The 12126-nt window shown below is 55.6% G+C and overlaps 1 protein-coding gene across 5 annotated transcripts in view; it reads right to left on the bottom strand.

Annotated features, from left to right (window-relative positions):
- The window catches only part of FMNL2 (formin like 2), a 115331-nt gene extending 108494 nt beyond the window's left edge, over positions 1 to 6837 (bottom strand). For all 5 annotated transcript variants that reach the window (XM_059476055.1, XM_059476058.1, XM_059476057.1 and 2 more), the window contains exon 1: positions 6656 to 6837. In XM_059476055.1, coding sequence (XP_059332038.1) covers positions 6656 to 6772 — 117 coding nt within the window. In that variant the 5' untranslated portion in view covers positions 6773 to 6837. The remainder of the gene's footprint in view (positions 1 to 6655) is intronic.
- Positions 6838 to 12126: the final 5289 nt, after the last annotated feature.

Raw genomic sequence — 12126 nt, 5'->3', positions numbered from 1 at the left:
TCCAGAGGCACAGCTCCAGCCTCCTGCTGTCCCCACACCTTCTGAGGACACGGAAAAGGAGCAGGAAAAGCAATCCCTCCTCACGCCTGCCTTCCTGCACGGGGCAGTGCTTGGATCCTGATCAGAAAGTGCCTCATTCAAAGCCAAGAGCAGCCCAGATGCTTAAAAATCAGCTGGTGCTGAAGTGCTGCCGCATTAGCATGCTGTGCATAATTCATGAGCTCGTGCTGGGGAGAGCAGAGCGGGTCAGGGTGCCAGGGCTCCAACACGGATTCCTGCGGGCACAGCCGGGTGCCAGCCTGCCCTGCCAGAGCCAGGCCGGCCCAGGAGACAGGCAGGGCTGGCTCTGCACCACAGAACCCCAGAAATGTGGGCTATTCCCAGAGACACTGCCCCTGCATCCCCTGCATCCCTGGCAGCGTCCCAGGCCAGGCTGGACAGGACAATGGGACGTGTCCCTGCCATGGCGGGGTGGCGCTGGGTGGGCTTTAGGGTCCCTTCCAAGCCAGGCCATGCTGGGATTCTGTCACTCTGGCCTCCTGCCCTTTCAGAGGTCCTGTCCTGGTGCTCCAGGGGCAGCAGAAGAGGTTGGTAACAGCAGCAGGAGCCCTCAGGGGTGCCCCTAGTCCCCAAAGTTTGTGGGATATCGGGAAGGAATTTCTCCCTGAGAGGGTGGGGAGGCCCTGGGATGGAATTCCCAGAGAAGCTGTGGCTGCCCCAATCCCTGGAATTGTCCAAGGCCAGGCTGGACAGGGCTTGGAGCAGCCTGGGATGGTTTTGGTGCAAAAGTGGCACCAAACTCTCCTGCTGAACATCACCAAGCCTGACACCAACTCGTGCAGCAGAACCCAGGAATTTTACATTCCCTGTGCCCTAAACCCACAGTGGGCACCAGTGCCAGCCCCTTCAGCTGGGCACAGCAGTGCTGGTGGCCCTGGAGCACCTGAGCCCTGCCCAGAGACCCTCCCCAGCCACATCCCCACTGCCACCACCCAAATCCATGGCAGGGTCAGCAAAGGAAAGCAAAAGCAAAACTGCAACAGTCCCAGGGATTTCCCACCTCTGGGCAGTGCTCATTCCCCCTGCCAGCCTGGAAAAAATGAGCAGAAAGCTCCAAAGTCAAAGTGTGTTTAGGGGGAAAGGCAGGCATGGCACAAGGTTTGTCCCTAAGTGAACAAACTAAAATCAGAAAGAGAATGTCAAAGGTTGGTTTCGTTTTAGGATGGATCCAGAGCAAGAAATGAGGAAAGTAAAACCAGTCATTCACCCCCTCAGCTCCAGAGCAAGGGGACAGATTTAAACCACTTCTGACAGACTGGGGTGAAAAAATCATTTCTTCAGCAGGTGCTGGACTCCAAATGGGAGCAGGAAACTGCCTGGGCCCTGTGGAAGCGGGGATGGTGCTGGTCCCACATGGAACCCATGATCCCACACGCCCAATCCCTTCTGCAGCTGGAAGGAGCACCCAAAACTCCAGCAGGGAAAAACCCAAAATTCCAGCAAGGAAAACCTCTTCTCCAAAGCAGCCACACAAACACAGAACAGGGCTGGTAATTACCATGCACACCTTCACGTGGATGTTTTACTCCAAAGGGGTTGGAGTCTTTAGGGAGTAACCTGAATGATTCACAATCTTTGTCCAACAACCCCAAAATACAGCAAAAACAGCAGTGTGCTTCTGGAAGCACAGGAGGAAATCAAACATCTTGGTCTGGGTTTGTTATCTGCTGAGCTTTGCCATTCAGGGGGAGAAGTTTCTGCGCACTTTAATACCTCCTCATGCAGCAGGAAGAGCTGAAGTGATTTCAAAATGAAATACTGAGGGCAGCCACCCGTGGCTTCGAGTCATTCAATCGCCAATCAGAAACCACTCAAGAGCCACTGATTGATCTGAATCTCATCCTGCACCTCTCAGTTCTCTCTTCAGCATCACCCAGGCCATGGAGTAGCTCACCAGAGAGCATTTCACACCTCAGGGCCAACTCCTGCACGACCTTGCTCGTGCAGACAAAACAAACATCATAAAAACCCCTTTATCCCTCCCACAAGGTTAAGGAGGTTGATAGAGATGTTTGATAAAGCTTCAATGCTCTGAGGAAAGAGGATGGGACAGGTTAAAGGTAAAGGCAGAGGGTTTGCTTGACCTGTTGTTGTTCACCTTAAACAAAATTTAATGTGTAATTTGGAAGGTTCATCCCTCCACCATCACCCAAATTAATGGGATTATTTGGCATGGAAAAATGGTACACCAAAAAATATATGCATCTACATCAGCCCAGCCACTTTAGAAGTATTCCAGGAGCTGAAATTAATTTTAGCAGGGTTACCAACAGCTAAATACCCACCACGGTACCCTCCTATTCCAGACACTCAAAGGAAAAAATCTGTTTTATAAAAATGTTCTCTGGTGATGTCTGGGTGGAAAAACTTACAAATGCCATCCCTGAGTGACAAAGCAGCTGGGCAGAAGTGTCAGCACCAGGCATTGCTGCACATTTAACCCCTGTGAAATATATACATTTAACCATGTGATTTATGAGGTTGTTTCTTCAAGCAATGGTGTCACTGCCCCAATCGCTTCACGAGACCTTGAGGAAAATCCCCACTGGCAGGAGCCTGTCAGAGCTGGGGCCTGAGCAAGGAAACCCCACAGGTCTGTTTGGGATCTGCATTCCAGAAATCTCATTTTCCTCACGATTCCTAAAGCCACCTCAGCGCCTCTCACCTCCCTGCACCACTCCCACCTGCATCAGGTGCTCCAGGATCTCAAATCCATGCCAAGGGAATCCTGTTAAATTTAGGGATCACAAGGAGGAACCCAGCGCCCCACCAAGGCAGGATATCCCTATCCCACAGATATCTCCTGCAGCCCTGTAATGATTTACAGACCCTAAACCATGCATATATATATATATGTATGTATTTTATAAAACAATGCCTAATATATCTGATAGACAATGAGGAAGGGGAACAAACAGCTGGGAAGCATTAAGAGTTTTCACACTGAGCTTCCAAATTCTTCAGCAGGAGACACTCAAGCTGCCTTCCCTGGGATGGAGAACAACACTGGGACAAAATCCAGGGGCAAGGGGGGAATTCCAGCAGAAGGGAGATGCTCCTGTGGGCAAAGCAGGACCAGGTGGGTGCCTCACCTGGGCATGGCAGGAACAGCTCCCTGACCCTCCACGGGCACAGAGGAGCCCTTTGTGCACCCAAACCCCTCTGAGGGAGGGGGAAGAGGATATTTCCTGTTAACCTCACCGCACATTTGTAATCCAGCAGTCAAATTATGTCAATCACAGCTCATTAGGCAGCGATTTCCCCTGCCAAGCCCGGCCTGGCTGCTTCCTCCAAACCACGTGGCATCTGCAAACGTGCAGCCCCGTGCTGGGTTCAGGGAGACCACCCTGCTGCAGGAGCTGCAGGCCTGGGACTGCCTCCCACAGCTCCCAGCTCCACTGCCACCCTGCCCAGGGTGGGCTTTGCTCACCAGAATCCAGGATTTATGCCCAAGTGCCCACAGGGAAAGGTCCCACATGGCTGAGAGAAGAGAGCACTGGGGAAGGGACAAGGCTGGGATGTCCCCAAAGGGATGCACCAGTGCTGGGAAGTTCAGAGACAGAGCCAGAGCTGAGATCCAGCACAGCCAAACTGGGAACTTGGTGGCAAAACCACAGCACTGCTTCCCTGGAGTTCACATTCTCCTGTAACCCTGGGAGGAAGGGAATTACCTCACAGGAAAAGGGGAGAATTCACATCAGCTTGAGAGGATGGGAGAACAACACTCAGCTTACAGAAACCTGGCTCTCTCTTGGGTTGTCCTCCACATTTTCCTCCTTGAAGCACATCCCATCAAACACATCCTCCTGGAACACACATACACACACAGAGCCCGGTGCCCACCAGCACAGGCTCAACACACCAACCACGACAGCACATTCACTGCAGCAGCGCCCCAAACAGCACCAGGAGACACAGACCCACGGGGAAAACCCTGATTATTGCCCAACAGAGCACGAGGAGTGACACAGCCAGTGACATCCCTGTCCCTCCGTTGGCTCAGGACATCTTCGGGAACGCTGAGGGCACAGGGAGCACAAGATTTGAGACCTTCACCCAAAAAATGTGACCTGGAGCAGTTCCCATCAATTTATGCACTTCAAGGAGGATCAGGAGGAGGGAGGTGACAGTGTGTGTTTGAGGTGACCAGGTGTGTGTTTAAAGTGATAATGTGTGTTTGAGGTGACAATGTGTGTTTGAGGTGACCAGGTGTGTGTTTGAGGTGACAGTGGGTGTTCAAGGTGACAAGGTGTGTGTTTGAGGTGACCAGCTATCTCTAAGGTGACAGTGTGTGCTCAACGTGACCAGGTGTCTTTGAGGTGACCAGGTGTGTTTTTGAGGAGGACAAACCACCTCACCAGAGCCCTTTCTCGACACAAAACCCTCTGACAGCCCCACAAACACAAGCTGGCACACATCCATCAGCTCCAGGCGCAGCATCCCCTCGCTGAAGGGACTCCAGAGATGCTGGAGCAGCTCAGGACAGCGTGAACAAATAAACCAGTTGGTGTCATGGTGAAATCATGGCCAAGTGTGCTCTCCTCGTGGTTTGGAGGGTCAGGGCTCCCTGCTCTGCGCGAGGGCAGAGAACAAAACTTCCAAACACACAGGAGGGACCTCTCCCACACAGGAACGGGCAGAACCCCCCAGTGTGAGGAGGGAGACCTGCACACAGCCACTCACCGTGCTCATCAACGTCCACACCAGCCCTGGGAATTTCATCAGAGATCTGGGAATTGGTATTGTCAGCACAGCCCTCGGGACCTCACCAGGGCTCTGAGTGTGCCAGCGACGCCTGTGCCAGGCTAATTTCTTGAGACAGCACATAAAGAAGGTGAGATTTAGTCTTATAACCTTCAGCATCTCCTTCTTCAGACTGCCTGCTCCTGACTAATCCTCTCTCCCCACAGAAAATATTCCTCATGGTTTTTCCCCTAATCATTCCTTTCTCGTTAATCCCTGCACTTCTCCAGCCTACCCCATTCTGGGGTTTGACCAGTGGCACAGTCATCTCTCCCTCAGAGCCACAGAGAAAACAAAATAATCACAGCCTGGCAGTTTATTCTTTCATGAGCTGGTCAGAGATTTCCTGGAAGCTGCAGCAACACCAGTCATCCCTGGTGAATAGCACAAAGGTGATTTTTCGGGCTGTTTGAGTCCCATCTCACAGCTTTTCCCAGTGGGAGAAGAGGTCAGAGGAAAAAAATCATCCAACACCGCGTTTGTACAGAGTGCCCACTGCATGGCCGGCCTCTCCTACAGCAAAGCCGCAGCACTCATCCTCACAGCCTTAATTGAAATCCATCTTCTAAAACCTGCAAGCACCTCGGGAAATGCCAGGCTGGGCGCTGCTATCTCCCGTGTATTTACGTTTCACGTTTCTAAGGCTGCCCCAAATGACGTCTCTGCCTTTTACCGATGCCATCCATCACCATCCCCGAACCCAAAGCCGCCGATTTCCGATCTCCTCCCGCAGACCACGCAGGCACACGGAGCCGGGAGCCCTTCTGTAGTCACAGACGGACCCAGCCCGGATTCCGAGCCATGTGCTGCCTGCGGGAGCATCTCCCATCCCCAACACGACCCCGACAAGAGCAACGCGACACCAGGCTTTTCTCCACTGTGCCTAATAATCGTAACATCTCACTCGCCATTTGGCTCGTCAGTGGGGGTTCCTGACTGAATAGGCTTATTCTTTTCTTAGACATGATAATCTAATTGGGTCTAACCAGAAATAATCCCCAACACACACCAGTCGTGAATCCTCTCCCAGCGCCGGGAGCGTTGCGGGGAGCGGGGGGGCGGCTCAGGGATGCGGGACGGGAATCACCCCGGCAGCTCCGGGCTCCCCTGGCACCGCAGCGAGCGCAGGGCACGGCACGGCATGGCACGGCATGGCACAGCACGGCATGGCACAGCACGCACATGGAGCCGCTGCCCTCCTGCCCCTGCTCCCTTCCACACGCAAACGTGGCTGCGAGCACAAAACCACGGCAGAAAAGAGATGGAGCCGCGCTACCCGGGCACCCCGAAGGCAGCGGGAGCTTTGCCCGGGGAGAGCTCAGCCCTTCCTTCCCGCAGAGCCGATCTCACACGGCAGCGACCCGTCCGTGCTGCGGAGCGAAACCAAACCCCGCTGGCCCGCGCACAGCCGGGGCAGCACCGGGGCACAAGGACCGGGGTGTCCCGGGGAAAAAGGACGGCGGCGTCCCCGGAGGAGAGAGCCGGAGGTGTCCCGGGGGGCACAGGAGCGGTGTCCCCGGAGGACCAGCACCGGGTGTCCCCGGCGGAGCAGGAGTGGAGTCCCCGCAGCGTCCCCGCCGGAGCCGCTCCCGCTCCGCTCGCTCCCCGCGGGCTGCGCTCCGCCGGCGCTGCCCAGCCCCAGGAGCCCCGGGAGCCGCCCGGGCCGGGGCAGGGCGGCCCTCGGGGGGCTGCCGAGACAAAGAGGAGCCGCGGCCCCGTCACCGCCCCCCCGAGCCCACCTGTGCCCGGCCGCGGCTCCCGAGCCAAGTTGGCGGCGCTCCCCCCTTCCCCCGCCGCGCTCCTCCCCGGCGGCCCCTCCGCGCTGCCCGCAGACAATGGGGCCGGCGCTCACCAGCACCACGGCGAAGCGCTCCTCCAGCTCGCCGGGCTCGGGCATGGGCAGCTTCAGGGGCACGCTGTGCGCCCTCAGCTCCGTCTGCTGCGCGTCCACGCTCCCCGCGTTGCCCATGGCGGCCGCTCCGCGCTCTCCGCGCCCCGCGCCGGCCCGGGCGGGCTCCGCGCCCCGCGCTCGCCCTCTACCACCGCGGGCGCTCCGCGGCGCCGCCGCCCGTCATGGCTCGCCGCCCTCGCCCTCCTCCCCCCGGGGCGGGCTCGCTCCGGCTCCGGCTCCAGCCCCGGCTGCGGCTCCCCCGCATGCCGCCCGCACAAAGCCCCGCTCCGCCCCCGGCCCGCGGCGCCATGGGACTCGTAGTCCCGCCGCCGGCCGGGGGAGGGAATGCCTGGAAAAGGGTGGAAAAGAGTGGGAAAATGGGGGAAAGGGGTGGGGGAGACCCCGCCGCCTCCATTTTGCGCTGGCAGCGGCCGGGAGTGAGTGGACGCTGGGAATGGTTTAATAAGCGAGGGCAGGGGGAGAGCGGAGATTCGGGAGAAATCCTGCCCTGGCAGGGTGGGCAGGCCTGGCACTGGGTGCCCAGAGCGGCTGGGGCTGCCCTTGCATCCCGGGCAGTGCCCAAGGCCAGGGGGGACGGGACTGGGAGCGCCTGGGACAGGGGAAGGGGTCCCTGCCATGGCAGGGGTGGCACTGGGTGGGCTTCAATGTCCCTTTAGATCCAAATGATCTGGGATTCTGGGATGCTGTGATTGACTCTAGACCTTTGCTGTGGAAAGCCGTGGTCCTGCTGCTCGCCAGAAAGGCTGTGGGTGCCCAAGGACCTGGTCCCCAGTGAAATCAGGACAAACGGGGATGGAATTCACCACCCCGACACATCTGTACCTGAACTGAAGCCACCTGGGTGTGCTCAGGAGGTTCATCCTCCCCAGCATGTCAAACCTGCCCATTCCTCAGGTGGGATCCCCCATTTCTTCAGCGTTCCCTGCAAGTTCTCCCCAAGGCAGGGTTTCTGCAGGGCTGCTGCACAGGGAACAGGAGCCTGGAGCCCTGACCCTGCAGATGCCATCAGCCCATTTGGTGACTGTGCTGTCCTCATTGACATCTGGTTTAACCCCAAACCCAAGACCTCATTCCCTCCTGTCAGCCCCACCAATCCATACCCCGCTGTCCCCTATTAGCATCCCATTATCCTTCCAGGGAAGAACGATTTTCACTCAGCTCTCACCTTCACGACAACACTCATGCTGCTGCCTCTCCTGCTGGCCATGGAAACTGTCCACATGGAGATTAATTTGGGGGCAAAAGCAAAAGGATAAGCACCATAGTTTGGAAAGTGACCATTCCTAATTTCCATTCCCTGGATAAGGGTTGTGCCAGGGCATGGCTTAGGAAGTGCCGCACAAGCGACGTGCTGGGAATCCTGCATGGCAGCACACACTGTCCTGCAGGGAAATCCATGCAAGGGACAGGCAGCTTTCCTCCCTAAACCCACTGCTAATTAAATGTGCTCGTTGCAATTAAAAACCAAGATGTCACACATCCATAACTGGATGGGGAGGAACTCCTCGTCCTGGCTCACGGAGCACTGAGGTGGCCTGGGATCCCAAAGGTGTGATGCCAAAGGTGTGGATTCCCCACTCTGCAGGCCCCAGGAACAGCTCAGAATTTCACAACCTGCTTTGTTAAAAGCCTGAAAATCTGGCAATATCCTCGGTAAACAAAGGTTTGAATCCCGGAGAGCTCTCGGGAATTAATAGCGACGTTATTGTCGATAGCCAGGGAAGCGGTAATAGATAGTTTGCCCCGTGTCTTTTATCTGAGACTATCACAATTCTCTGAAAGATTAATTAGTTAATTAAGCTTCACAAGAGCGCTGTGAGATAAGGCAGCGTTAGAGCGGCACTGATAACAGAGGAGGGCAGGGAGCAGTGGCTGAGCACAGTCCCAGCAGAGGATCCTGCTCTCTCCCAACCAGCAGGGCTCTTCATCACCTGTGGTGACAAACCCACTGCAGTGTGAGGAATCCCAGGATTTTCCCAGGCAATAATTCCCACCATGGAAGCACTCACAGCTTTCTGATGGTCCTTGTGTGTCCCTTCCCACTCAGCACATTCTGGGGTTCCCTGAACCACCTCAGCATTTTAATCCCTCTGGACACCGAGAGACCTGGGGGGACAGGGAGATGCTGCTGGCCACAAATACCTGGGAAAACTGCAGGATAAACTGGATTCCTGGGTTTCAGCACGCAGTCAAAGGCAGCTCTGAATCCTGCTATGAGGCATATTCAGGTCAAAACCGGCCTTGCAAAATGTTTAATGAATTTAGGCATCCTTGCACGCAGCGAGCATTTAACATCAATGCAGCAGAGCAAAGAGAAGAATTCTTGTAAAGGATGAGATGATTTTTAAGCAATTTGTTGTTGTCTCTAACCGGGATGTCGACATTTGCAAATGCCAAAATTAGTGTGGGTAAGTGAAAAAAGGGACTGAGCTGGCTCGTGCAAGGTAAAGAAATTATTCTGGGATAAAAACTAATAAACAAGACCTTTGTTTTCACAGTTATTTATTCAAATAAAAGAAGCAGCTACACAATGTGCAGTTCCCAGGGCTCATCCCAGGCACCTGGTGATTCACACCTGGTGATGCCCAGGGGTTAATGGCCATACCAGCTCTGCAAGGGCTCCCTGCCATGAGCGTGTGTGGAATTTCACTGGAGAATGAGACTGCTCAGCCTTTCCCCAAGGTCTGTTTGTCACCAAAATCTCCTCATAATGAGCTGGAAGTTGTGGCCGAGTCACTCCTAAATTCCCCTGACCCAACTGCTCTGTTGGTCACCAAAATCTCCCCATAAAGAGCTGGAACTTTGGGGCTGAGTCATTCCTAAAATCCCCTGAACCTCTCTGTACCTATTTATATCCAAGAGGAACCTCTGAAGGGAAAGGATTGATTTGTGAACCCTGATTTTCCCTGATGCTCAGCACTCCCAGATGGACCCTGAGCTGCCATTTCAGTGAGGTTCCAGGTGATCTGATAAAGCTGGAGAGGCTTTAACAAATAGCCAGAGCCTGGCTCAGCAGTGGCCAAGGATGTTTCATTCACAATAAAGATGCAGAGCACCCATAAAGTCCATCCCTGAGCTGAGCAGTGCACACTCCAGGAGAGGTTATTGATTGCAGTTTGTGAATGCTGAGCTTGCCTAGAGAGGGGCTTTTCTGCAATAAATGAAAAAATACATAAAAATCACAGGCTGCTTTCTGAGGAGAGCCTTCCCAAGGAAAACGAGCTCCTGCAGAACTGCAGGGTGGAAATGCTCAGTCCCAGCCCAGTGAGTCCTTAGGTCCATATCCATCCAGCCCTCTCAATTTCCTCTGTGGGCTGGAAATGAAATGATTAACTTTGGATCTGATGTGGAGATTAACACAAGGTGCAGAGCTGGGATGGAGAATGCCCAGGGTGTGAAGATGAGCACCTGGAGGTGAAGGTGAAGATGAAGATGAAGATGAAGATGAAGATGAAGGTGAAGATGAAGATGAAGATGAAGATGAAGATGAATCCTCTCCCTGGATGCCCCATTGCTGCCATCCCTGCAGAGCACCCCCAGCAGCTGCTGGGGTTATTGAGCCCAGCCTGGCCGGGAGCTCCTTCCTTCCTTCCCCATTTCTTGGCAGGAAGGCAGGCAGACAAAACACAGCCTCGGGATTCCCAGCAAGGCCAGGGACTGCAAGTGCTGAGCAAAGTGAGATAATGGAGCAGAAAACAGGCACGGGAGGGAAGGAGTCAATATTTAATGAGGCTGCAGGGTGAGAGCAGGGCAGCACCGGGGGCTGCAGGAGATGCTGGCTGGAACAGGGGCCAGGAGAGGCCTGTCCCTGTTCCCTGGGGAGTGCAGGGGCTGGAGCTGAGCCCCAGCTGGCTCCAGAGGCAGCAGGACAGTGCAGCCCTGTCCCCAAGGCAGAGGGCACACAGGGCTCACTCACCAGCACCCACAGCTCCCGCTGTGCTCCCACCAAAGGCTCTCCCCAAAGAACTGCCCAGGATGCTCAGGCAGGAGCAATAAAAGGAATTTCATTTTTTTTTTTTTTTCAGCCGATAGGAGCTGTTTAAAGGCCTTGAATGGGTTTCAGAACTCAGGAGAGAAATATGGATCCCAGTTTACAGGCCTGATTAACAACATTTGCCTCCCAGCAAGGCAGAGGGAGGGGAGGGTTCCCAGGGCAGGAGTTGTGCAGTCACTGGAAACACCTTTTCCAGACCTTTCAGTCACACTTTCCAGTGTCACCAGCTCCCTTCAGTGATGTCTTACCCAGAGCTGCCATGTACCTGCTGCTCCTGGGGTGCTCCAGGGACCCTGGGCATGAAGGATGGAACCATCCCCTGTGTCCTGTCACCCTTGCCCAAAGTCTCTCCCCATCTCTCCTGCATGCTCAGGCACTGTAGAACCACAATTGGGTCACCCCAGAGCTTCTCCTCTCCAGGGACCTGCAAGGTTCTGTTTCATGCTAAATTAAACACAAGGCCAACGATGCAGGTTTTCCCATAGAACAAACATTTCCCCTTTGCCAGCAGCTCTGAACATCTGCACTGCTGTTGCAGACAAGGAGAACAGCAGTTCACTGAATTATTCACTGCCTGGCGGGGCAGGGGCAGCCTGGCTGCCTTTGGCTGAACCCAGACAGGGGGAAATGCTGGGGATGCAGAAGGCACAGCCAGACCTGCTGCAGCTTTAACATCTCCTGTGGGCAGCCAGCTGGGAGGGCTGGGAAATACCAGGGACAGAACTTCCCCAGCCCAGGGCACAGCTCTGGGCATGGCTGGGGTGTGGTGGCACCAGCCTGGCCTGGCAAAGGCACATCCCAAACCCTCCAGAACACTGAGGGTGTGGGTTGGAGGGGGTTGGTGGGCAGCTGCAGGGCACCCCCTGCCTTAGGGCACTGGGTGTGGGCACCCAGCAGGGCTGGCAGAGCAGTGGAGGTGAATCAGGGGTGATGGGGCAGAGCTGGTGGTGCAATGGTGATGGAGCAGTGGGGATGGAGCTGGGGGAAAGTTCAGCCTGGCTCCAGGCAGAGCTCAGAGCCCCTGGCAGGGCCTGAAGGGGCTCCAGGAGAGCTGAGAGGGGCTGGGGACAAGGGACGGAGGGACAGGAGCCAGGGAATGGCTCCCAGTGCCAGAGGGCAGGGATGGGTGGGACACTGGGAATTGGGAATTCCTGGCTGGGCTGGGATTGCCAGAGCAGCTGTGGCTGCCCCTGGATCCCTGGCAGTGCCCAAGGCCAGGCTGGAGCACCCTGGGATGGGGAAGGTGTCCCTGCCATGGCAGGGGTGGCACTGGGTGGGATTGAAGGTCTCTCCAACCCAAACCAGGCTGGGATTCCACCTCTGCACCCCTGCACGAGCAGAGGAGCTCTCAGCACCACTGCACCACACAGAGCTCAGGTTTGCCAGTCGCTGGTAACACAGTTAAAGCTCATTTCCC

Source organism: Ammospiza nelsoni, chromosome 7 (assembly GCF_027579445.1).
Source record: "Ammospiza nelsoni isolate bAmmNel1 chromosome 7, bAmmNel1.pri, whole genome shotgun sequence".
NCBI lineage: Eukaryota > Metazoa > Chordata > Aves > Passeriformes > Passerellidae > Ammospiza > Ammospiza nelsoni.
This window is presented reverse-complemented; position numbering and strand designations above follow the sequence as displayed.